Genomic DNA, 27757 nt, shown 5'->3' on the forward strand with positions numbered 1-27757 from the left:
AAATTACTATCTTGTTTATTTTTTATTGATGGTCCACTTTGCTTTTGCGGTGCCTTTGCAGCACCACCTTTTAACCTCTTTTCTTTTTAAGTCTATCTTCAGTATATTTTAATGTCGTTGTTTCATGCTTGCATCACCATTGCTACGTCATGTTTTTTTAAGAGAGAACGATGAATTAGTTAGAGAGAGAAAGGGTGTGACAAACGGAGTAGTTAGAAAGAGAAAGGACACGGTAAGAAAGAGGAATTAGAGAGAGAAAGAGCAAAGTTAGAGAAAGAGGAGTTAGGGAGTGAATCGAGTTACAGAGAGGAAGGAAATGGCTACAGAAAGAGGAATTCGAAAGAGGGAGGAGTTAGGCATGTCAAGTTCTCACCGAGTTTACTTTCAAATGTCAAAAGCAAATATTGTGTTTTCCAATAATAAATGAACTTAAATTTGATCCTCAAAGAAAAAGCATAGTTTTAAGAAAAATTAAATAGGATCTTGAAAAAATCAAATATATATTATAATGATTTAGTTTTTTTAAAAAAAATACATACCCTAACAACTGTGGGGAGATTTACATGGATATAAATTAATATAAAACAAAAGAAGCGCCAAAAAAAAGCTTTTACAACCTGAGAATAGAATGAAATTGGATTCACAAACATGCGGGCAAAAGGTGAAAATATAGCATTTGGATTCCATCCAGATGCTCTCCGATCTAGAATCGATTATTTATCTCCCAAAATTTTAAACCTGGAATTTGAATCAAATATCGAATTGAGATTTCCAAATAGTCAAGTGGGCCCTTAATCTGATTGTGGACCTCTATCTTTAAAGCCTTTAAAATTTCCCAAGAAGTCTCCTGGAACATATTAAATGGGCCTCTGAGTTTTCATTATTTTCTCAATTTTGTGAATTTTTTTTTTTTTTTTTTCAAGTTTAGTGGTGGGGTTCATTCTTTGGGACGTAATGTTGCAATTATTGACAATTTAAACAGCTCTAATAAATATAGACTGCAATTGCCATTTATATTCATATAAAGGCCTCAATATCAGGGTGATCCAAACCGCCACCAGTAAGATCAATGGTTACGATTCTTTTAAAAGAGCAAAAGGGAATCAAAACAATGAATTATTTTATAAAAAGAAAAAAAAATAAGAAATTGGCCATCCTTGTTGGCCAGTCATGCAATCAAAGCATGCACATCTAACATGGCCAAAATCAGTTAAGCAACATTTTTGACTAATTTTTTACCAAATCTAGTTTTTAGGTCCAAACCATCCAAGGCGCAGGTTGTATGGCCAACCCATCTGGTACAGTTTTGACCGGTTCGGATGAATATGTTCCGTAAAAAAATAAGAAAAATCAAAATAATAGTGTTTACAGAAAGAGATAGATTATCTGATCCTAAGAGACCACACCCTTCTGTTGGTTCCACCGGTCAAACACCAACCTAATGGGCTTTGATGGACCTGAAATTTTGAAATTATTATACTAACACCCAGATCAATTTATTTTGGAAAACTTGTCAAATTACCCATAAAAGATGATAATTTAACACTTTACCCATATATTTTTATTTAATTTCAAAATTTCCATTAAAAAACACATGGTCTTGAGTTGGAATAGTTCAAAATGGATAAAATGTTGACTAGTTAATTGCTTACATGTATTTTGATAAATTTCCCTTCTTTTAAAGAAAACAAAATCTTTGGACATAAATCAAAATCTGCTAAACTGAGTCGCCCATTTTAGTGTTTGTCAAATCTCAACAATTTTGAATTCAAAATAGATGCTTTGATTACATGCATACTAAATCATCCCATCCATGAACCCTTGCATACTTCACACATGTATGCATACACATGAATGCATGCCTAAACACATACACATCCATGCATGTGTGCATACATATAACATAATTTACATAGCTTAGTATGCCGAGTATATGTGCATGCAAATGCGCATGCTCTAACTCAAACAAGCAACACAACCCTATGATCAAAAAAATACAAAGCAACACAACGCTATTTGCATTTCTCCTTAGGTATCATATTAGAAAACATGGAGCCATAAGGTATAATTGAAAAGAAAATGGAATTCTTGTGTTTCTTGTTCCTGGACTAAACATGATTATAAATGGAAGATAAATATTTTAGCAATTTGAGCTTCCTCGAAAATGAGTTACCAGCCATTCTGCCCACAGATTTCCACAAACTTTCCAGTTATTTGAAACAAAATCAACAGAATCATTTGAAATAGAGCTCAAGAAGCTTCTTCAGGGTGTCTATAATGCTTGTGAAGGGGTTAAGTGCAATGGGTGCCTTCAATTCAAGATCAGGAAATCGATTTGTCAGAGCTTCTTGCATACCTGACATCGACATCATCAAGGCCAATTGACCAGAAGACATAACTTCACAATCTTGGGGAGTATCTTTGATTTTGTTTGGATCATATCCAAAGTTTGCGAGGTAAGACTTATATCGCTCAATGAACTCAGGCCCTGGATCAGGAGTCCGTGAGTAGATCTGAAGGAACAAAATCCATTTGTTATCAAGTTTCATCCAAGGATGCATGAGCTCCAAGAAAAAATATCAACTTTCTGATGCCAAACTTCCACAAATAATAAATCAATGCATTTCCTTCGAATCCTAAAAATATTTCAAGCAAGATAACTTTGGTCCAAAAGGAGCTTTATGTGGAGAAATAATGAAAAAAAAATTGAACTTTACATGCTAGACATGACAACATATGAAAGTTAAGATAACACAGGCGAAAAGCTTTCCTTGTGAAAAGAACGCTTGTCTTCTAAGGCAAAACAGTGGTCTGCATTCTTTTTAGTAACAATCAGCTTTTGTCAATGTTGCCATATCATACTGCTGTTATCCACCATCATGAAATGGTTACCATGAAATTTGATTTACTTAATCTTGCCACTTTCAGAAGAAGAAAAAAAAGCAAGCAAAAGTACTAAAAAGAGATATAACTTCATACTATTTACGACTTGATATCACCTACCAAGTGAATACCTTGTAAAAGACGAAACAGAACACAGAGATAGAATGATTATGCTCAGAGTTATTTCACTGCAAATATTTCCGACTGTAAAATTTTCAATAGGGAAGCACAAGTCATCCTTGATTTCCAGTGAGTTCTTGAAAGTCTTCCTAGTAGTTTTAATGGAAGATGCTAGTATTCAATGGCCAGTAACTTTAGAGACTTCAACAAAATGCTTTACTACAGTGTCAAACAAAGTTGCCCACTTAAGATTCCCATAAAAGAAATACTCAGGGCCATGCATGAAAAAGCTAGCTCTGATATAGAAAAATGAAAGTGCATAAGCATTTTCTCATGTGTGATTGAGCGACTGTCGCCTTATGGACGGTCTTTTGTCATTTTGATTGCTAAAAGAAGAATCAGATACATATGCACTGACAATAAGCGATAGCAAACTACATCTATACTATAGCCTGCACATCTCACATTATGCTTGAATGGAGTTCCAACTCTTCATTATCCATGAGACCAATCTATGACAAAATTCCTTTAAAAATGTATGATAATTTGCAACAGTCAACCATAACATGCCACTTTTAACTCCCAAACTAGTTGTACAAAGTTCATATGAATCGTGGCTGAAGATGAATCTGCAAGCAATTAGCTATATCATACATCATTAGAACAGCAAACCAGAGTCTTGCTCCTTGTTGAGCAAGGCACATGGTAATTGGAATGCGTCTGTTTGGGCCAAGTATAGCAAGTGGGGCTTGTCTTTTAAAACAACTTTTTTCTTCTAAAAACAAAAAAAAATTCTTCTAAAAAAAAACAGCAAACCAGAGTATGAGGAATGAGTGAAATTGGAGTCAAAAGGACTGTCCATCAAATTAAAACTCAGTCTCTGTTAGAAAGACGCATTGAGATATCGAACTGACATGAGCCTCGCCCAACTTAAGTCATGTCACAGATTTTAGGCAGCAGACGAAAATTCCTTGGACGACTTAATTACTTCATTTTGAGCTTCTTTCAAGAAAGAAACCATCCATCCTAGCTTAGGGTGCTTTGATCATTGAGAAAGCCATGCAAATTAGACATGTATCTCCATGGTTTAAGCACATGTTGCTTCTCACACTTTCAAAACTTGGACAATTCTGCATAAGCTTTTTTTTCAAACATCACCATGCCAGTACTTAAATCTCACTCAACTCCCTTTAAATTCTGTATGGATATGTCATGTCTACAACGTCAACTTTGGGGTTGGATTTTTTTGTTTCTGACAATCATATCTGCATCATAAACTGTCGGGTATATGTTTGCCTTTGTAGACATGGTTAGAAAGTAAACGTAAGAAGAAAAAGAAGTTTTCTGTAGAAAAATTTACACCAATGAAAAGAGAACAAAAAAAAAATCAATCCCTGAAACTTTTTTTGTTAACCTTTTCTCAGGAGTAAAAACGTTTTCTAACAAAGTCTCGTGATACTCCCCCAGTCTTATATAACTTACGAGACTCAAAAAAGTCTTGTCTCAAACTCAATGAGTCTTCCAAGACTTCAAAAAACTGTTCATTTCCTGGCTTTGGCAATGGATGAGGAACTAAACCCTATACTACGGTAATTAATTCGAGTGTCTATTTTTGCCCAATCTTAACAATATTTCTTTGGGTTCTTATTTTCTTTTTTATTTAATTTATAAAATTAATTTTCACACGAAGACAGGAAGACTGAGTCCGAAGTCCATAACCACCTTTATAATGGGGCCCTGAAGCAAGTCGTAAGAGTCCAAGCCATTGTACTCTGCTAGTTATTTCCATGAGGCGTTTGGAAAATTGAAAAACCCTAATATATCATATCCTTTTGAAAGTTGAAATATTAATCTTACTCTTGAGACTTGAAATGTTAATCCATCAAATCCAATATTGAAATTTGAAACGTGCCAACAGTGCCAAATACCCCATTCATGTCCTGCAATGGATCAATCAATAACCATAATGGTTTCTACAAGTGGACATGATATAAGTCATATAAAGTTCATGCTACCACACACACACACAGAGAAGCATGCACACACGCAAGCATGTTCAGGCACACACAGAGAACATAGAGGCTTGAGAAATTCCCTAGGACCCATTTGGTTTCATCCAAGGGAATTTCTCAAGCCCCTATGTTCGACGAGGATGAAATTGTAATCCCTTCGGGGTAAAGCATGAACAATGTTTTCTCTATCTTCTAAAATTCTTTCAGCTCATATGTCTCAAAGGCCAAAACACAAGTGCCAAAAGAATCAACCAGGTCAGTCATGATCTGTTCAATGTGTGATGCAAGATCAGATAGACAATTTATAAATCATGCCAACTTCCCTCTTGCCTTGAAAACCAGAACGAAACTTTCAATTGTTCAGTTCAATCTTTGTTCCTCATTGTTATACAATTTGTGTTTGTGTTATTGTTCATCTGAAAGCAACATTGCACATCTCTAAAAATCTGTGTCATTTGATCTACAATCCTGAGAAACATGAAGAATTTCAATCTCCCCTTGTATCTTTTCAGTGTACATGCAGAGAATATTTTCAGGTGTTTTCTCTTCTTCTAAAATGTCTACCATTTAGTACAAGTTAAAGGTTGTGTCCATGAAGTCAAAATTTTTAGGAAGCCAATGAAGCATATAATCTTCCAATGGGAGAAAAGTAGACAACTTCAAATCAGGTATCTCACGAAATGCGCTTGCTTCCACAACCCAGAACCTTAGGACCTCTGTCTACTTTCTCAATCCAGCAAATCATGCATTCCATCTATTTTCCGGAAGTATGAGTAACAAGAGTACATATCAGATCTCTACTGCATAATATCATCCCATGTTGTAGGATTCCTTTTTGTGGGACTAAGGTCAACAACCTGAAATATCTATATGCGGCAGGCAACCATTTTCCAAAGCTCGATATGGATCAATGAGGCTCAACATGAAGGGGCCAAAATAAATTCTCATATAAAGTAGACATTTGCTAGATATAAGGACCACAAAACAGGCAAGCCTCTAGCCTGCAGCATACCAATAATGTCAATTATGCTGCCCATCTTGCTAGCATCTGCCACATAGAAGAGTGACCGAGAATGGTAATAATCAATATGGGAAGTCATTATACACAAGGTACAAAGGGTAATGTAATCGATATCTGACATCCCATTGGATTGAAAAGGAGTTGCTAGTCATTGTCTTACTTTACTGAGAACATTAGCACTTGGTATAAAAAGTTATAAACACGGTGTAATTGAAAAGGAGCTACCACATAGACAAAGTAATCCATATTGAGGATTTCTTTTTTGCATTTAGCTTCTCCAAACTGCCTTAAGTGCAAAAGAGCACAAATTCTCAAGCCAAAAGAACAAAAGAGAAGTGAAACAAGCAAATCATTCAAGCCAAAGGAAACATTGACCTGAATAAAACTTCTGTCTTTTGCCCCAGATACGAGAGCAAAATTGTCATAGTCCGTAGCAATCACATCATATGGCTCCTTGGGAATAAATGGCAAAGTAGGAAATCGAAGGTAACACTTCTCTCTGATCATAACTTGTCTCTCCAGATCAGTTTCATTTTTCTCCAAATCTTCCTCAGCAAGGCACTGAACCCTTCCCCTTATACCAGTAATATATCCATCAGGGCCACCGTGCACACAAAATGTATCAACTTGGATTGAAGGGGTCTGAGCATCAAATGAATATACTCCCTGACAAACAAACAACACCAAAAGTTGTAATTTCATTGCCTAGGGAATCTGCAGTGGTCCTGAATGCACTGCACTTAAAGACAATGACACCACAGAGAGAGAGAGAGACCTTGTTCCTGGGGTTACCTGTGTACAATGGCAGTCTTCTTGTCCCTGACCTGCAAATCCACGTTTAAGTGATGCTACTTCATACCACCTTCCGGAATATCGAATTGGATCGAAATTTTTAGCAGTCATTCCTCTCATCATTAGATTCCCAATTTCTCCATTTGTTTCCTCGTCAAGTTTAAGAGATGCCCCACTCCCCATCGCAGAGGCAAGCTGGCATAAATTATTCTTTTGAGGTGATTCTTCAGCGATGACCTGGACATGACAAATGAGAATGTCTTAAAACTGGCACAACCGTAAACCTTTCAAACATTATTGTTTGATCCTCTCCTGCTATAACTGCTTGTCTTGAGCTCTCTCTTATCTTCTGAATCCTGCAAGAAAAGTTTGTTCTCAGATATGACTCTCCTTCACCCTTCTTTGTCTGGACTTAAATCAATGTCGGATTGGGTCCTAGCACATTATGAAAATTATGGTAACCAAAAATTGTTCATTCAAATTTGTAATGTGTCATTCCTCTAAACAAAACAGCACTCATTACAATACGTCATGAATTTTCCTTGAGAACAAATTAAAACATGTAACATGACATACCCAATTGGATGGGGTTAGAACCATTACTGAAGCCACAAGGCCAGTGAAAAACTTTGGGGTAAAAGCCTCTCTGAAACATTGTATCCTCTCCAGTGAACAAGTCAATGTTCTTTTCAGAGGCACAAGATGTGTTGCCCTATAAAGTATAAAACAAATGACATAAGTGCTAGGAATATATGCATCTACCAATCAAGAAAGGAGTGGGGCAATAATTAAATTCCCCTTAGATATATCTATGATAAAATACAGCTTTTTTAGATGATTTGTTAAATATCCAGAACTCAAATCATGTTAAACCATGTTTTACTTAAGGCATGAAGCAATTTGGGGAAAAGAGAAAACAAATTTTATCAAAATGCACCTAACTTTTCCACAATTTTATGGTTTAACTTCTTTCAACTATTCCAAATCATGATCACGTGTATTTTGATGGGTATTTTGAAATTACATTGATATCTTGTCAGTATTGTGATAAATTTTCGCAAAAAAAAAGATCAGGTCACTGGCATTCTCTATTTCGAAAATATCTAAATATTCTGTAACTCTGGATTTTCTAATTGTATTATTGCATTAGAGATTACCAGTTTTATGTACAAACAAACGAGCAGGATTATAATGGCATGTCAAATGATTCAAAGATTCAAGTGTCTGTAGCAATGCATAAAATATATAACGCAACATAACTGCTCCTTTAACAATCCCCATCATTACCATGGGGCATAACCTTCCTAAACAAAGTGAAAATAAAATCACAACAAAATCAAAATATAAGAACCCACATTTCTTTTTCTTCTTCTTTTTCTCCTTTGAAATGCACGGTTTTCTCGGCATTGAGTAAGCATCTATGTCAATGGACAAACATCAATTTTCAGAAAAAGTACAATTAATTTTCTTGCCCAAAGAAAAATACAATTAATTTCATTAAAAAATCCATCAGCATATCCAGAACTCTTGAAGCTCAAATTTATCGACAAGATATAAGAGCAAATTCTTCATTTAATAGTCAAAACGCCAATGTTGCGCCAATCAAGCATTTTCAAGACCACACTACACAGTGAATGAATCAATCAAGCAACAAAAAGATAAATCAACAAAAACATAGATTTTGATCAATTACTGTAACACTCAAATGTCATAAAATGGAAGATTTAAAAGTGAAAAAGAAACCAAAAAATCAAATTCCCAAAGAAAAAAAAAAAAAGAGGAAAGGAAAGATCTAACCTTGGCAGGCATTGTGAGGACGGAAGAAGGAGGGGAGAATTATGCAGAATCATTATTGATATATTTAAAAATAATAATTGCTAATTTAAATTTTTCTTAAATCTCCTGTCCAAATGAACTCAAAGCAGATCAGAACTCAGGCGAAAAGAAAAGCTATCCAGGAAGTACCTAAACGCCACAGAAACCTTAGAATTTATCGTTACTACACGGACATGGATACATGATTTTTCGCTCTTTCCATTTCGTCTTTCTAAAGCCAAAACATTGTATGCTCCTGCGGGAGCATGTCCTCTATTCTGCACTCCAGGTAAGATCGCATGTAGAAATATTCTTCACGAAGATCCGCCAAGGCCGAGGATTCATTGGTCTGTCATTCTTTACTGTAAAATAAACTTATCTAAACGAAAAGACCAAATCCAGCGTTTTAAAAATCGCCGAGTCGAACCGGACTCGCCCGGTTCGACTCGGAATTCACGAAAAAGGGACCGGATCGGTTCAAAAATCGGGAATCGTCCGGTTCTAGAGAGAACCGGACGATTCCGCACAGTGACTCACCGATTCACTGTGCCGAATCGGCGAGTCCGTGAAGAACACGGGTTGCACAGTGTTCTTCACGGATTTTTTTCAAATTTGTCATTTTTTGATCATTTTTTTTGTTTTTTTCGGCACGTGATCTGTTTTTCAGGCTGTAAACAGCTTTATTCAGCTTTTTTAACAATTTAATGGTGGAAAAATTGGTTGTTTTTGGATCAAGAAAAATTCGGGGTTTAGGGTTTCTGCCATTTCTGAAATTTCATGCCAAATAGGGCATGAATCTTTCAAAATTTGTAGGCATATTGATCTTAAAGCTGTGAATCAAAAGATTTTGTTACTAATTTGTGATAATCGTTGAGAAAAACAGACTTTTTTGGAGATTGAAGGCTTCGGTTCACAAAAACAGGTAAGAACTTTGGGTTTTTTTGTTTTTCCGCCATTTGATTTATTTCATGGCATATTTTGAACAAAATGAGTTCAATAATTAGGGTTTTTAATCTTTATTGTGTCTAGTATGATTTAAAATTTTTAATTTTACGTAATCTGGTCAATTACAGCAAGAAATTTGATATGAACAGTGAGATGTCTGCGGAAAAAAATTCCGCTGTTTTTTTTTTTTTTTTCCGCCTTTTGATTTTGTTTTCATGATATATTAGAAATAATGTGTTAAAAATTTAGGTTTTTGATTCCTTATATTGTTGTTTATCAGAAAATATAGTCAATTGGATGTAATTTATTCACTTGGAGGTGAATTTTTTAGTTAAAATCGCTTATGTAAAACGACTGTGTGAAGAACAACTTTTTTTTTTTTTTTTTTTTTTTTGTAGCCCATGATAGAATTTTTTGTAATCTATGATCGAATTTTTTGTAATCCATGATCAAAATGTTCGTTTTTTTTTCTTGTAATCCATGATCGAATTTTATTTTTTATTTTTTATTTTTGTAACCCATGATAGAATTTTTTGTAATCCATGATCGAATGTTTTGTAATCCATGATCGAAATGTTTGTTTTTTTTTGTAATCCATGATCGAATTTTTTGTTTTTTGTTTTTTATGTAACCCATGATAGAGTTTTTTGTAATCTATGATTGAATTTTTTGTTATCCATGATGTAATTGTTTTTTTCTTTTTTAGTAATCCACAATCGAATTTTTTGTTTTTTTTTGTTTTTTTTTTTTGTAATGCATGATCGAATTTTATGTAATCCATGAACGAATTTTTTGTAATCCATGATAGAATTTTCTGTAATCCATGATCGACTTTTTTGTAATCCATGATCGAATTTTATGTAATCCATGATCGAATTTTTTGTAATCCATGATAGAATTTTCTGTAATCCATGATCAACTTTTTTGTAATCCATGATCAAAATGTTTGTTTTTTTTACTTGTAATCCATGATCGAATTTTTTGTGTTTTTTTTTTTTTTGTAACCCATGATTGAATTTTTTGTAATCCATGATGGAACTGTTTTTTTTTGTTCTTGTAATCCACGATCGAATTTTTTGTTTTTTTATGTTTTTTTTTTTTTTGTAATCCATGATCGAATTTTATGTAATCCATGATCGAATTTTATGTAATCCATGATCGAATTTTATGTAATCCATGATCGAATTTTTTGTAATCCATGATCGAATTTTTAGAAAATTTATGAAATTTTTTTTTTAATCCATGATCGAACTTTTTGAAAATTTGTTAATTTTTTTTTTAATCCATGATCGAATTTTTTGAAAATTTGCTGTACTTTTTTTTTTTTATTTCTTTTTATCCATGATCGAATTTTTTGAAAAATGATGATTTTTCGAAAAGATGTGAAAATCGTGATAAAGTTTTGATTATCATGATGTATTAAACATTTAAACCTAATTTTTAATTTTTATTGTTTGAGTTTGCTGTAATTTTTTTTTTTTTTTTTTTCATGATCGAATTTTTTGAAAATTGATGATTTTCCGAAAAGATGTGAAAATCGTGACAAGGTTTTAATTATCATGAGGTATTAAACCATATTTTAAATTTTTATTGTTAAAGTTTTTGTTGAAAAAGTTGTATGTTGATGGATTATTTATGCAAAAAAATGCATGTTATTATATTTTCAATACAAAACTGTATTTTTTTTATCTGTTGTTCATGGATTTTTAAGTTGGAATGACTGATGTTAGCCGGCTCTTTGAAGAATTGTTTTTATTATTAATTTTTTAATGCAAAAAATGTATGTTCTTGATAATTGAGTTGTAGCCATGTTTGGAGCTTGCATTTTGTATTATTCTAAATGTTTGTAATTGATATGTACGAAAATATTATTGTCAAAAAAGGTATTTTGCAATAACAAATAACAACGAATATGACTACATGAACTACCGCAACATATTATCACTACATATTGTGATTATTTTTCTTTTTGAACTGTCAGGTTAATTTAAACTTTTTACATCTTAAAACAGTTGAATCATGTCAAGATCTATAGAAGACCCTGCATGGCAACATGGGGTCAGACTTGATCCCAACAAGAAAGACAAAATTATTTGTAATTACTGTCAAAGAGTGATAAGTAGTGGGGTACATAGGTTCAAGCAACACTTGGCAGGGGTTAAGGGAGAAGTTTCTGCATGCACTAGTGTCCCTAGTAATGTAAAAAAACAGATGGTGGCAATTCTTAATGCTAGCAAAGGTAAAAAAATTGCCAAACATAGGATGAATGAGGAGATAGCTAGTTTATATACACCATCAAGCAGGAATGATACAGAAGAGCAATATAATTATGACCTAAAAGAGCAATATAATAATGAGCTGGACATGGCCACAAGATTGAGTTTATATGAACAACATCAGAGGGAATGTGGGTTTAGAATGCCTGGTGGGTCTAGCTCAGACATGCATGGTGGGCCTAGCTCCGATATGCATGGTGGGCCTAGTTCAGATATGCATGGCGGGTCCAGCTCGAGCATGTATGGCGGGCCCAGCTCAAATATGTATGGAGAGGTTGGTGGCAATATGTATCAAGAAGAATCAGTTGTTGAAGAAATTGTTTCTAAGTTACCTAGGAGTGCCAGTATTGCAGGTCATGGTCGTAAAGACCCATTTCTCTCAAAGCCTAAGTCACAACAGATGACCTTAAAAGGCATGGTTAAAGGTACAAGAAACATGTTAGGGAGATATGTTGGTAAATGGTTCTACGATAAAGGGATTCCCTTTGATGCAGCCAATAGCCCATATTTTCCACCTATGGTTAGTGCAATCCAGAGAGCCGGCCCCGGGGTAAAACCCCCGACGGCTTATGAGCTCAGTGGGCCAATATTAGACGAAGAGGTAGAGGAAGTTAAAAAGTGGATTGAAGAATATAAACAGAGTTGGCCAAGGACAGGAATTACTCTCATGAGTGATGGTTGGTTGAATAAAGTTAGCAAAAAGGAGTTTTTAAACTTCTTGGCCTATTCCCCAAAAGGTACAGCTTTTTTGTCTAGCAAAGACGTATCAGGGACGAAGAAGGATGCAAACTTCTACGTACGACTATATGATCAGATAGTGGAGGAGGTGGGGGATAAGCATGTAGTCCAGTTTATTACGGACAATGCGCGTGCATGTGTTTCTGCGGGCAGCAAGTTGATGGATAAGAGGAAGCATCTAGTATGGACCCCGTGTGCTGCACACAGCATCGATCTTATGTTAGAGGAAATCGGTGAGATCAAAATTGTGAAGGAGACTCTAGATGAAGCAAGGTTGGTGTCGAGATTTATATACAACCACTCGAAAATATTATTTCTGTTTAGAGAACACTCTAAGAAAAAAGAGATAATCAGGCCTGCCATAACCCGCTTTGCGACCGATTACTTAGCTGTGGACTCCATTCGACAATCTGAAGGTGCATTAAAGAGATTGTTTACTTGTGAAGAGTGGTTAAATGACCGCCTCTCGAAGTCCAGTACCGGTGTAAAAGTGGATAACATAATCTCAAATAGGTTGTTCTGGTCTCGATGTTCCAATGTTGTAGAGGCCACTGCCCCTTTGGTCACGGTGTTAAGAATGGTGGATGCTGATAAGAAAGCTACCATGGGTATCCTTTATGAAGGTATTGAGAGGGCGAAATCAGCTATTGGGGAGAAGTGTAATTTTGCTAGCAAAGTGATCGAGATTATAGAAAAGAGGTGGAACACCAAATTCGGACGTCCAATTCATTATGCTGGTAAATATATATTTATATCATTACAATGTTTCAGTTTAAATCATTTTTTTATGAAATTGTAAATGACATTTTTCTACCTATATATTTTTTAGGTTACTACTTCAACCCAAAATTTTTCTATTTGACACCTGAACAACCCCACAAGATTATGGAAGGGGTCAGATACATTATTGCAAGGTTGGAGAGAAGCCATCGAAACCAAGTAGCAGCAATACAAGAGGTATTATTTAATGTTCGGGTAAGAACTTCATTGAGTTGTTATATTTGTGAGGAATAATGCACTAAAACGTAATATATTTGTTTTAGCTTGCTATGTATAGGGATGCTATAGGATCCTTCGGAACTAGACTTGCCAGAAATTCTCGAACTATGATGGATCCAGGTTATCCCCTCGCTAATATTTTGTTTATTCATATATTTAATCTTATGAATTGTTCTTGCCCTTACAATGCTTTTTACATTTTAATCCAGCTGAATGGTGGGAGATATATGGTACTGATGCACCTCACCTAAAGAGGATAGCAATCAAGGTGCTCTCCCAAACATGTTCTGCTACTGGCTGTGAGCGCAACTGGAGTACGTTCCAATGGTTGCACACTACTAGAAGGAATCGACTCGCTTCTGAGAAGCTTCATAAACTAGTCTATGTTCATTATAATTTAAACCTCAGAGAGCGACAAATAAGAAGGAAGCTTGAAGACTATGGGCCGATAGACTTAGACACAATATTTGTCACAGACACAGCAGACCGATGGGTAGTCGAAGAGGAGGAGCCAATGTTGCACAAGAGAGCGTTCCTTGAGGCTATCGGTGATGAAGATATTGAAGAAACTGATGAGCGGCATGAAAGAGGAAGCAGCCAGCCAATGGATCCACAATATGTCGATGATATTGCACCTAATGAGGGAGAGTGGGAAGGGGGTCTAAGAGAAAATGAGAGAGATGATGATTCTGAGGCCACCCTATCCCAGCCATATTATTCACATATCGAGTCCCAACAGCAACAGTGTAGGGATGAACACGACAGTGCAGGTGAGCATGAAGGATGGACAAGCTTCGGGGATTTTGGACTGGGAACACAACAAAACACTAACACTCAGGGATTTGGGAATAGTCAGACGCCCGCTAATATCGATGATTCGTTTTTAGATCGAATCAATGAATTGTCAAACGAATTCAATCAATGGCACCAGCGTGACCAAGAAGAACAACAACGTCGTCTATCATTTTATTTTTAGATCGTATGTTATTAATTTTATGCTTTATTGTAGTCCATGTATGTTGATATACTTATTCCATGATAATTCTATGTTTATCCTTTTGTGTGATGTAAATTAAATGTTGAATGGCGGTTCATGCAAGGAAAGAACATATCAATATTCGCATATTCATCCAAAAACATGAAAATTCTTAATGGAGTACCCTCATTTTTTATTGAATTCCTAAAAAACAATATTTATAATGAATTTTAATAAAATTTTCGGATTTTTTTGAAGCTTTATTCTGACCGATTCACCCGATTCCGATCCGGATCGTCGATTCGCCGATCCGGATCGTCGATTCGCCGATCCGGATCGTCGATTCGCCGATCCGGATCGGTTTTTGAAAAGCCCGATCCGGGTCACCGATCCGGTTTTTAAACCATTGACCAAATCTATCACCGATCGCTCTTTGCACGTGCGTGCGGGCTCTTCGTAAGTGCGGGAACTCATGCGGGCTCTTGGTGCGTGCGGGAACTCATGCGGGCTCTTGGTGAGTGCAACTACTCAGGCGGGCTCCCCTGCATGCGGGCACTCCTGCAGCCTATCTGTACGTGCAGCTACTCATGCGGGCTCCCCTGCATGCGGGCACTCCTGCAGCCTTTCTGTGCGTGCGGCTACTCATCCGGGCTCTCCCTGCTTGAGGGTGCTCGCACGGGCTCTCCGTGCGTGCGGGCACTCCTGCGAGCTCCCTGTGCGTTCGACTACTCATGCCGGCTCTCCCTGCGTGCGGGCTCTACTTGCGTGCGGTCTTACATGCGGGCTTTACTTGCGGGCTCTACATGCTTGCGGTTACTCGTGCAGGCTCTACACGTGCGGTCAATTGTACGGTCACTCGTGCGGGCTCTACATGCGTGCTGGCTCTCTGTGTGCTGTCACTCGTGCGGGCTCTCCGTGCGTGCGGTCTGTGGTACGAGCTCTCCCTGCGTGCGGGCTTCTCGTGCGTGCGGGCTTCTCGTGCGCACGGGCACTCCCTGCGTGCGGGCTTATCATGCGCACGGGCTCTCCGTGCGTGCAGCCACTCGTGCGGGCTCTCCCTGCATGCGGTCACTCGTGCGGGCTGTCCGTGCGTGCGAGCATGTGTTGCGAGCTATTCGTGCGTGCTTCTACTCGTGCGGGCTCTCCCTGCGTACGAGCACTTGTGCGGGCTCTCCCTGCGTGCGGGCATTCGTGCTGTCTCTCCCTGCGTACGCGTACGGTCATTTGTGCAGGCTCTTCCTGCGTGCGGGCTGTGCATGCTTTCGGCCATTTGTGCGGGCTCTTCCTACGTGCGGGCTCTCAGTGCGTGCGGCTGCTCATGCTGGCTCTCCGTGCGTGCGGGAATTTGGTGCGGGCTTGTGGTGCGGGCTCTACCTGCATGAGGGCTTTTGGTGCGGGCTCTCGCTGCGTGCTGACACTCTTGCGGGCTCTCCCTGCGTACGGTCATCTGTGCGGGCTGTCTGTGCGTGCAGGCGGCTCTCCCTGCGTGCTGGCACTCGTGCGGGCTCTGTGCGTGCGGGCACTCCGTGCGTTCGGGCTCTTTATACGGACCCTTCGTGGGGGCTCTTCGTGCGGGCTGGTGGGTCGTGCAAAAAAGCGTTTCGGCGGGCCGTCCCGTCGGACTTGCATGCACATCGCCCGCAGAATTTCTAAACCTATAGAGAGAAAGAGGGGCAGTTGCAGGTGAGGCAAACGAAGAGAGAGAGAGAAATGATCGCTGAAAGGAATCTAGAGAGATATGAGAGAGAAGAAAGAAAAAAAGAAAAGAAAGGATTCACCTTGGAGATAGTTGATGGGTGAAGAGAGAGAAACGGCATTTTGGTGGTGAGGCTGCCAATTCTGTGGCATCGGAGAAGAGAGAGAAGAAGATGCATCCCCTCTTTTTTTCTTCTTCTTCACCAACACCACCACATTCCATTAAACCCAACCAAATTACCCCCAAACCCTAACGATCAATCAGCCTTTATTTTAAATCAATTCAGAAGAATTACAGAACCGAGTTACAAGCAATCAATCCCTTGAATTGCAAAGGGTGCATGCATAATCCGTGTATTTGGGCATCCACATTTTCTATAGGAAAGGGTAAAAGCCCTTAGAGAGAGAGGGGGGCGTTGCACAGAGAAAAGGGGCAGATGAGATCGAGGTTCAGACCTTTTTCGCCGCAGCTGCTGAGATAAACTGGTGACAAATAAACGAGATGAGCAAACCCTAGGGAGCAGAGAGGGGTCTGGCTGAGCGGCGCGGTGCGAAGAGAGGGGTGGCTCAGCGGCAGAAGAAGAACCCAGGGCTCCGACCTTTTGGTCGGAACTTTTTTAACACGGGAGGAAGAACAGTAAAGTGAAGTTCCCCTATTTTTTTATCAAATACAGAATATGAACAGTCTGTTCCAAGTTTTTGGAAGACACTTCCTTCTATCAAACACAGAACATAAACAAGGTAAGTTTCAAGTTTCTGGAAGACACTTCTTTCTATCAAACACATAACATAAACAGTATCAGGTAAGAATAGTGAATATTTTCTAAATAATTAATACGGAAAAAGTTAGATAAGAATAACACAAATGTGAATATTTTCTAAATAATTAATATGGAAAAAGTTCATATAAGATTGATACCTTAAAATGTAGAATTAAAGTGCATCTATAAAATCGTTCAAAAAGGTTATTTTGATGTTGGAAAAATATCAAATTGATCATCTCGATATTGGGATAGATAGATATGGAGAAAATTAGAAATTTCAAGTATTAAAAATAGTACATTTTTATTTTGAAATAATATTTTAAAAGGACTTTCAATTAGAGAGAGAGCTTCTAATAGATCCATCTTCAAATAATTATAAAAAGAGAAGACAGACCTACTTTGCTGGTCGTATTTGATAAAAATAATTGAGAAACAATATAGTGAATACAAAAATATGAATATCTTTCTCTTATTCTAATTTAGTGCATTCCGCTTATTTATGGGTCAAACCATAGCCCCAAAACTTCTTTGTTATGTCTTTTTTTTCTTTTTAATTTTATCATTTACTAAATTAGTTTTACTTATATTAATACATATTATTTATTTATAAGTTATAATTATTTTGATAAATTAACAAAATTAAAGATGCAAAAAAGAAAAACAATAATGATGTATATCAATATAGATATACATACACTAATCATCCCCCTCAAAGTCAAGATACTTTTACATAAAGCAACTGATGTTTAAAAAATAAGTTGCGTAAATAAACGAGTTGGATATTTAAGTCTTCACGTGTATGACATGACCAATAAAAACAGTGGTCTCTTGGTTGAAGAAGAACCAACATAACTCGGTAAGGATCCAAAACAGATTCAGCTTGAAGAAAAACCAACAAAACTCGGTAAGGATTCGAGATAGATTCAGCAACTTGTAGTCTAGAACACATGCTAAAACAAAGACAAAGGCTGTTTTATAGAGAGTCGAAGCACTACTCTGCAGAGAGTCGAAGGACTCGATAAATAGTGCAGATCGGCCGTTTTTAGTGGTCATTTTTAGAAGTGGATGAAGACTATTGGCAGCAAACGCCTCTGTAGCCACCTAAGAATTCACGCAACTGCTTTTGACGAAGATGCACACAAACTGGTACAACAGTTTGTTGACAGATATTGTCAATAGAAAACTTTTGCAGAGACGCACACAAATAGTTTTGAACTGCATGAAGATTTGCTCATAAAAATTAGGCACAAGCTATTGAATTGCTTGCAAGGAGATTTGCTTGCAAAAACTTTGAAGGAGATTTGCAAGCAAAAATTTAGCACCAGCTTTTTCTCTATCATCAAATCAAATCCACAACAAAACAGAGACGAAATATAAGTTAGCACCAGCTTTTTCTCTATCATCAAATCAAAATCCACAACAAAACAGGGAGGAAATATAAGTTTGCAAAATTGTTCTACATAGATGGGTCTCAAGCCCAAAAGGATGATAGAAAGGCTCAAGTGGCATGGAGTATCTTGATATTGTTTCCTCCAGTGGCACGGAGTTTGATATAAAGAAATAAAAAAAACTTTACTTGCAAAACGTAGTTGTTGAAGAAATAAAATAAAAAAACCCACCGAAGAAATAAAATAAAGAAACCCACCAAAAAAATAAAATAAAGAAACCCAATTTCACGAGATCCTTTCTAGAGAGAGAAACTAGGCTCAAGTGCAGAGAAGGCAAAAGTGTTGATCATAGAAGGGCCCAAAGAAGATCGCAGAGAACATATCATGTTAGAAATTTTATTTTTGTATATTTGAGCTTTAGGCATTATGGAATATTGTTTCATAATACCTCAGAGAGTTCTTTCTCAGTTTATTGATTGATTAACAAAAAATATACCCGTATAAATAAACGGTCTTTAACAATTAAAGATAAATACCAACAGTTATAAATAACTACTGATTAATCTTATCATAATCAAGAGGCACCTAAAAGACATATACCCATACATATATCTAGAAACGAAAGCAATCCACATGACAAGAAAACAGAAACAAGCACAAGAGACAATCAATTACAACACAAACATACGTGGTTCGGCAACGTGCTTACGTCTACTGGGAGATGAGAGCTTCTTTACTGGTAATGGATAATAGTGTTACAATAGCTCTCTTAAAGAGACAATCAACCACAAAGCAAAGATATACGTGATTCGGCAACGTGACTGCGTCCACAGAGATGAGAGCTTCTTTACTAGCAATAGAGAATAGTATTACAATGGCTATCTTCCTCACACCTCTGTTTTTTGTATTACAAACAAATCTCTTTTGTTCTTTTTCCCTTAACCTTAAAAAAACCTCATTGCAACAATATATAAATTTTAAATTACCAAACTACCCTACGTACAAGGATGCAAAAATTTTCCTTTGACTTCACCTTGGCAAATCTATTTCTTCATCATACAAGAAATCAATCATCAACAATATACCGATATCATTATGTATTCATAACGTATATCAATATAGATATACATACTCTAATAAAGAAATATAGTTTCTAACACATACGTGGCGATGACCTGGATGCATCCTTCCACACAGGTAAACTACTATTCCCATTCATCACACAGCCAACGGTGATTATAACAAGTGTAAGACGAGCGCATTCTCCAACAAACTTGCGCGCAATGGTCGAACATTCTACCACCTCCCCTGCTTTGCGACAAAACAAGCCATGCTTCATTCTCTTGCAAAACATCCACTTCAATATTTTTATCAGTGCCCATCTGTTTACATACATTTAACAGTCGGGTTGTTATTACAACCTTGCACCTGTTCTCTGAATGGGTCTAGGGACTCTTATTGAATCTAAATCTAACATTTCCCACATGTCATCTAGGATGAGCATGAATCTTTGTTCTTTTAAACTAGAAAACAATCTCTGTAACCATTACTTCATCTTTGACTTCTATACCCATTTGTATTCTTTTATGTGAAGATCTCTTGATACAGTGACCCAGAGTACTTTGCTGAATTCTCGTGTTCCTAAATATGATTGTTAACATGCTGCATGAGGGTTGCCTTACCCACTCCATCCATACCATGAATGCCGATCACACCGAATTCATCGTTATTTATGCAGTCAAGAATCTCTTTAACATCTTTCTCAAATGTGGGCTGACCTGTGATGGGTCTTGCAGGCATTTCCCTCCCCATTGGTGGAGGTGCCTCCATTGTCCACTGAAACGAATTTGTTTCATCGATGTGAGCAATGACCTGCAATTATTTCTTTGTGCCTCGCCGACCCGACTTGTAGTAAAAGAGGCAATTCGGACAATATCCTCCCAAGCAACTCTTCCTCTCACCGTATCTTGTGAACAATCGGTCGACTTCAGCTGCAAAAGCGTCTGCTTTCTTGAGCGACTCTCGTGGCCACCTTTCCATCTCTCTCCTCTGCTTCCATTCTTTGAATGAAATCATCTCTCCGGCACTCGAGTCGCTGCTTTTCCTCTACCAATCTCATAACTTTCTGCTGGGATTTCACAAGATAGCTCACCTGCTGACTCAAGGTATCAAATAAAAGATTTGCTACTTGTAGGAGGGGATTGATAAAATTCATGATTGGTATATAAAATGGGAAGAATTGAGCACATACCCGGAATGAACCCCAAGGGTTGAACAGAGACTTTGAGTTGTAGCCAAGCAGCTGGAAAAAAAAACCATGAATTTAGGTGGAGTCGTTTAAGAACTTAAAAGTAGGTTCTGAGAGAGAGAAAAAAACCATGAATTCAGGTCAACTGGTTCAAGAATTCAATGTAGGCTCAGAGAGACAGAGAGGGAGACCAGCGGCTGAGGTTGTGATGTGAAAAGAGATTGAAATAGTATTTATCAGTCAACGGACTCACTGGTCCTCTTGACTCATATTTAAGATGAACGTTCACAACTAAAAATTTCAATCCAATTGATGGGAAAAAATTTAAAAAATGATTTAAGAAAACGAGTGTATTATCATGGGTGCTGCTAGGATAAATGAGAGACAACCCCATTGGATCGTCAGCAACTAAAACGCATTGGTGTTCCAAAACACGGATGTGTGGAGTGGATCGCTTACCCATCTATTTCCATCCAGATCTACTATCTGGATTGGATTGGGTGCATAGCAACGGGAAAAAAATAAATACATGGATTCAACTTTCATATTTTTCTTTGATGGAAAATGGCAAACAAAAATATAGGTTTTTGCTAAATAACGAACTTTTTATACATGGGTGCGGTTTGTATAGAGCCGAGGCTCTAAACAATATAAGTAAAGCGCACCTTCAAATTGTGTCGAGAAATGTGGTTTCAATATTGGAAATCTTTGTGATGGCCTTAAAATATATTTTCATCTTTAATTATAAAATTTAAAGCTTCAAAAATAGTGTAGATCGAGCGGATCTATTAAAACTTGAAAATCTTAAAAATTGATAGTTCGAAAATGCATCACAAGATACTCTATTTCCAAAACTTTAAATCTATTTTTTTCATATGTTCATACATATTGATGTCGAGATGATCAATTTGATGATATTTGGGCATCAAAACAACCTCTTCTAGTGAATTTTTTTATGTGGGCTTTAATTTGATTGTTTAGAGCCTCGGCTCTATATAAACTTTTTCCTTTATATATTAAGGGCCAAATACCCCAATCTTGATTAGGAATTAGGTGGTGCCCCCAATTCCGGACCACACCGACAATTCAGATCTGGTTTGGGGATATTTAAATGAATATTTACGACCTTTTTTATCTAAAACCTTTATTCATCTTGGATTTTAAAATGTGAACAATTTTTAAAAAATAATAAAATTTATTTTAAGCCTTTGAAATCCTTGACCTAATTGATCCTCAAATGGACAACAATAAATCTTTGAAGGGGGATTGATTTAGCACATTTTAAGCTCCAAGTCATTCTTTTTTTTTTTAACTAGATGCATTCTTAATGATTGAAGAAGAAGCAAAACGTTTAGATTAAGAAAAAGTGTTAAGAAAGTGGGTGAAATGGGATAGTGTGTGAAATAATTTGTCAAATACTTTTTGCACACAAAATTTTCCTGCTTTTGAGCACAAAAATGCTATCTCAAGATAATATTTGGCCCTCAATGATAAAGAAACAGTGTGCATATTTGGTTCTCCAAGCAAATTGTCATATGTATATAGAGAAATATAAGATCTAATACTTATCTTGCCTACTCAAGTGTATAAAATAAATAAGATCTAGAGCATCAACGTTGCCTTTTAAAAAAATTTTAAAGAGAGAAAGTTCGAAAAAAGAGATCATGGCTAAAAAAAAATGTTGGCAGTAAAGCCATGTTTAAGAGATTACATGATTTCCTCTTGACTCCAATATTACCTCCTATTTCATAGGGGAGATGAATCCTTGTATGGAAAACCTATTATCCCTAGGATTAGGTAGTGATTTTATGCAACCGTTGTATCATAGTATAATCTAATAATCTTCAAAAATCATGTTAGGGCCATTTGTTTGATCCAAATTTTGAAATATACGTTTTTTTCATTCTAATGAACAATCATAGAAAAAGAAAAATTTAAAACGGAACCTAGAAGGTATTTTTTTAGTCCACTTAAACACATGCCATCCATTTTCATAAGATTCTTAGATCTAGGCCTTAGAAGGATTTTTTTCTTTTGTAATTTTTTTAGATGGTTTTATTATTCATTAGATGAACAATGTTAAAAAAATGATTTTGAGTTTGTAAAGGCTAAGATTTTGAAATTTACCAAATGAATAGTCTAGATTTGTTACTAAAGGAGACTCATTTTGACTATATCTAGGGTTCAAATTGAACTTTTTTTTTTTTGGAGGGATTGATTATTGAGAGATGAAGAGAGTGTGTATGCAAAATTTTGGGTCACATATATACCACAAACATGGTTTTTTAGAAGTGTGGTTGCATTATACTATGATATACTGGATGCATGAATCACTACCCAACGGGATTTCCATATTGATGATAGGATATCTTTTAATAAATGGCATGATATTTTTTAGGGAAAGTATATAATGAGACAATTTACTTTTCTACAAGGTGGTCACAATTAATCTTGACCATTAGATGTGAAATTAGGTGGCTACATTTATTTCATTGACCAAGCTCAAAGTGTAAAAGAAGTTTTCTCGAACTTTGTGACACATCCAAGCTATCAGATTTCATATCGGATGGTTGATAGTTGTAAGTAATTGTGACCTCCCGATTTCAAAGGTAAATGGTCTCATTGTATACTATCCCATTTCTTTATATATATGGAAAAGGTTTATAAAGAGCTAAAGCTCTAAACAATCAAATTAGAGCGCATCTCAAAAATTTAACTAGAAGAGTTTGTTTTGATGCTCAGATGTTCTCAAATTGATCTTATCGCCTTTAAGATACATGGACATGAGAAAAAAATTTCAAGTTTTAGAAACAATGCATCTTGTAATGCAGTTTTGGACGGTCAATTTTCTAGATTTTCAAGTATTCATAGATCTACTCGATCTATACTATTTTTGAAGCTTTAAATTTTATTATTAGATATGAAAATATATTTTAAAACTATCACAAATATTTCCAGTATTGAAACCACATTTCTCTACACTATTTGAAGGTGCGCCTTACTTTGATTGTTTAGAGCCTCGGCTTTATACAAACTGCACCATATATATATATATATATATATATATATATATATATATATATATATATATATATATATATATATATATATATATATATATATATATATATATATATATATATATATATATATATATATTGCTAAGTTTTGAGAACCTTGTATCATATTAAAACCATGTGTTTTAAGATTGATTGTTAATATATCTAAAATATTAGGGTCAGTTAAAGAAACAGAGAAATTTGGAAAACAATTGAAATATATAGGACCACTACAGAGGCTGGATTCAACCATCCCGAGTAGCGAGTCTGTGAAAATATTGTGTCTTGTATCTCTTAGGCATACAAGCACAGAGGTGTTCAACCCTAGTCGGGTCAAAGGTTTCACTGCTATTTGGATTAATCCAATATGTAAATATTTGTAATTATGTTCTTTATGTTTTTCAATGATTTTCTTTGACAGTAGGTGAAAGTCTTCTTGGTTTTGTGTAACCGATAAACTTTCTTCTACAGTCTTGATGGCATAACCCATCTTGAATTTGAATGATCCTTTATTGTAAACGTCATGGATTGGTACCTTAGGTATATTCCAGTTTTGGATATTATGTTCGATGTCATTAATGACTATTTGTTCTTTATTTTTTACTCTAAGAGTTTGAGATGAAGTTGCATTTTTACTAGTTAGATTCTTTATTAAACTAGTCATCCGTAGGTTGCGGATAATGACAATCTGGACATTCAGTGGCCCAGCGTTTTCCCTAAGCGGCTCCTCCTGGCCTTGGCGGTACTTTGCAATAGGCGTTCACTTGTCTCTTGTCTTAACTCTCGGACCAACTTTCTAGGATGTTAATTTAACTTAGTTTCGCTAGTCAAGATGTAACTTTTATCTCATACTATTGAGAAATAAGAACAGATTCACTTTTGTGACAGTGGAAACTGTTTACACAGATTCACTTTTGAACAGTTCTACTGTTATAACTGTGACAGTCTTGCTGTTTGGCTCTGATACCAACTTGCGCCAGGATCTACAGCACTGTCTTATTATCTTAATTCTTGAATTTTAAGTATAATTTGAACTATTTTCGCATATAGTTTTAACTGTTTTCAGAGTAAATAAGCAAATAGGATACTATTGTATTTTAGTAATTCCTGCAAGATCCTATAATAATTAAAGACAAACAATATTATGCAGACAAAGGGAATTATAGAAATATCTATTACTATCCATTGCGCATAAGTAAATTCTCTAATTTTTATATTAAATAATATTTTAAACTACATAGTAGCATATTCATAAAACACTTCACACTTTATTGAAAACACATTGATTACATAACTCACACTGAAAGCACACTGATTATTTTTACAAAAATCACACTGAAAGCAGAAATCACACTAAAAGCAGAGATCACACTGAAAGCATACTGATTATATTTACAGTATAGTAGAGCAAATAGAATGACTCAGAAAAGAAGCAAACAGAATGACTCAGAAAAGAAGCAAACAGAATGACTCAGAAAGTAAGGACTCACTGGGTGCATATACAATAGCTGGAAAAGAGTTTCCAGTTTTCTGGGTAGTATGTTGGGAGAGAATATAAATTGCAGTCACACATATTGCAGAAAAGAGATAGTATGGAACCTGGAATATTTTGGAAGCAAGGTCTAATATTTGATGATCTGGTCTTTCTGATTGAAGAAGGATTGAGAGGAGAGAGAGTAGATCTTCGACCTTAAGGTCTAAGTAGAGAAGAGGAGAGAAGAGAAGAAGAAAGAAGAGGAGAGAATTTGACCTGCTGAATGAAAGGGGGTTCGTCCCCTTTTATAGACGCTCTTGCTTAGAGGATAAGCAAGCCTAGGTGGTAGAGGACAGGTGTCGGTGAGAGCGGACAATCGTCGGTAGAAGAAGACAAAGAAGATAAAGCAAATGTCGACACAAAAGGACAAAAAAGAAAAGACTAAAAGAGAAAGTGGCTACAGTGCCAAGTGGCTATAGTGCTCAGTGGCTACAGTGTAAAGCATCTTTGAATAGTCTTTTGCTTGTCGTCTTGCGTCGGTGATTACTGTTCCTGATGCTTTTTGTTTTATTGATGAAGGTGACAGCGTCGGTGGAGATATTGACAGACTTTAATGGAGCATCTTTGTACAATCTTGATATGGTGGTTTGTCGGGGATGATGAAGGGAATCTTGATGTTGGTGATGATCTCTTATGGTCGTTGGCTGAATTCATCCGGGTCGTCTTCATCTTCATCTGGATCAGTTTCTTCCGGATCTTCTATTGGGAGATTGAGGTATTGGTTGATATTGGGAGAGGACTGTACAGTTTCATCAGAGGAGGCTGGCTTTCTTCCTGCCTCTGCAAATATTTCTTTCATCTGGTTTTCTAATGTCTCTTTCGAGGCATTAGGGTTTGCTTGTAACATATTTCTTAGGTAAGTGGGAAAATCGAAAGAAGTATTAACTGTATTCTGACTTTGGGGTTTTTCCAGAGGTTTAGGAGGAATTCTTTTTGAAGTAAGTGAGGATGGGCCCATATTGAAAATGTCCCACCATTTTACTGAAATGGTCTTTCCAAGTCTAGGTATAAAGGTATAGTCAGAGGTAGTATTGGGGGAAATGGTATATTCCCATTTTATTATCCAGGGTATTTGGTACAAGTCCATAAAATAGAGATGATGGTCTATGGTGATATCATTCTGGTTATAGGCTTGGAATTTGTCTTGCACTGCTTTGAATGCAGGTGGTAAAATTTGGACAGTTGATCCCCACACAAAAAACCAGTTTTTGAATCAGGTGGGAAAACGTTCCAATATTTGCAATCTAAATTGAATATACCAACTATGAGTATAGTTAGGATTTTGATAATAGAAAAATTTGTGCCATGCCTCTATATATTCGGCATATTTAAAATACTTATATGAAAAGTCTAGATTTTGAAGTTTCTTCCCATGGGCGGGATTGCAATCCCACTCTTCATAAGGAAGTATATTTTTAATCTGGACTTTACTATATGCAATAGTCCGAGTATTTTGTTGATAGTAATGGACTACAGAAATGGATCCTGTTTCCATTAGTATTGCTTCAAAGTATTCTCTTGTTTTAACCCCATTGGAAGGGTTAAGATGGTTGAGCAAATAAAGAGGAGCAAGTTTTATAAGCTCAGTATTGATATATTTCTCATCGATAGTGATATCCATGAGATAAGCTCTTTCAAGTTAGGTAGATCTGGGTATATTAGATGGAGTAGCAGATTTACTTTGTGCAGGAGAATATATGGGTTTTGAAGCTGTTGCTTCAGGATAAGTAATTTGGTGCACAGGAGATTGAGAAGGTGAACGAATTGCCAAGGGCGGTTGTTCCCCTTCATATGGTATTATTTGACTGGTTATGGGTTGTTTGTTTCTACGAGAAGTGTCTCTAGAACCCATATTGATAGGCGAAAGTAAAGGTGAAATATTAATATTCTTATTTTCTTTAAACAGTTGCAAGGCGAGTGATAAGGGTTGTTCGTCGTTATGGTCAGTGTTGCCCCCCCTGCAAAAATTCACGGGTTAAAAAGTCAGGTAAGGAATTGGATGACCCGGGAAGGTGTTCAATAGAAACAGCGGATAATATAGCCTGCCACCGAGCAAAATATTTGTTTGGAAACTAAATTTTGAACATCTTTTTGCAGAATATCCTTGGCTGCTTTGCAGTCAGTTCTGATGAGAAAATGTTGGTTTAAAATATCACTTTGGAATTTTGAAACACAATGAACTATTGCTAAGAGTTCTTTTTTACTTTTAAAAGCAGTTGGATGAGGTAAGGAGAGACAGTCGAGTGTCTTTACCTTGCTTTTAATTACCTGTACGACCTTGGTATGGATATTGGTCCATGGTGGAGGATTCTTTTTGAGTCTATCATATAAAGGTTTAGAATCTAAAGCAAGGTTAGGATAGAAATCACTAACATAATTTAAACAACCTAGGAACCGTTGGAGTTCCTTTTTATCAAGTATTTGATCTGGGAATCTATCAGCGAATTGTATTGATCTGTCTATGGGAATAATAGTTCCATGATAAATCATAT

The 27757-nt window shown here is 36.3% G+C and overlaps 2 protein-coding genes across 16 annotated transcripts; one reads left to right on the forward strand and one right to left on the reverse strand.

The window, feature by feature from the left end:
* Positions 1 to 1995: 1995 nt before the first annotated feature.
* On the reverse strand, positions 1996 to 9047 carry CHL (chloroplastic lipocalin). Of its 15 annotated transcripts, XM_020675953.2 has the most exons (7): positions 8626 to 8833; positions 8184 to 8246; positions 7405 to 7540; positions 6829 to 7065; positions 6412 to 6702; positions 4861 to 4943; positions 1996 to 2513 (listed from the first exon to the last, which is right to left on the reverse strand). In XM_020675953.2, the coding sequence occupies exons 1-6, from the start codon at positions 8676 to 8678 to the stop codon at positions 4878 to 4880; spliced, it is 846 nt and encodes a 281-aa protein (XP_020531612.1). In that variant the 5' UTR covers positions 8679 to 8833; the 3' UTR covers positions 1996 to 2513; positions 4861 to 4877. The 15 variants fall into 15 exon arrangements, 13 of the variants coding, with proteins under 13 accessions (XP_020531612.1, XP_088714090.1, XP_088714088.1 ...); XR_016049122.1 differs by lacking the exon at positions 4861 to 4943 and having other exon boundaries at positions 6812 to 7065; XM_088857964.1 differs by lacking the exon at positions 8184 to 8246 and having other exon boundaries at positions 6829 to 7184; positions 8794 to 9037.
* A 1562-nt stretch (positions 9048 to 10609) lies between these two features.
* On the forward strand, positions 10610 to 25865 carry LOC148783101 (uncharacterized). The gene is made up of 5 exons (XM_088858311.1): positions 10610 to 13339; positions 13432 to 13559; positions 13646 to 13721; positions 13811 to 13986; positions 25785 to 25865. The coding sequence occupies exons 1-5, from the start codon at positions 11608 to 11610 to the stop codon at positions 25863 to 25865; spliced, it is 2193 nt and encodes a 730-aa protein (XP_088714437.1). The 5' UTR covers positions 10610 to 11607.
* Positions 25866 to 27757: the final 1892 nt, after the last annotated feature.

This window comes from Amborella trichopoda, chromosome 2, assembly GCF_054954075.1.
Source record: "Amborella trichopoda isolate Santa Cruz 75 chromosome 2, AtrichopodaSantaCruz75HAP2 v2.0, whole genome shotgun sequence".
Classification (NCBI taxonomy): Eukaryota; Viridiplantae; Streptophyta; class Magnoliopsida; order Amborellales; family Amborellaceae; genus Amborella; species Amborella trichopoda.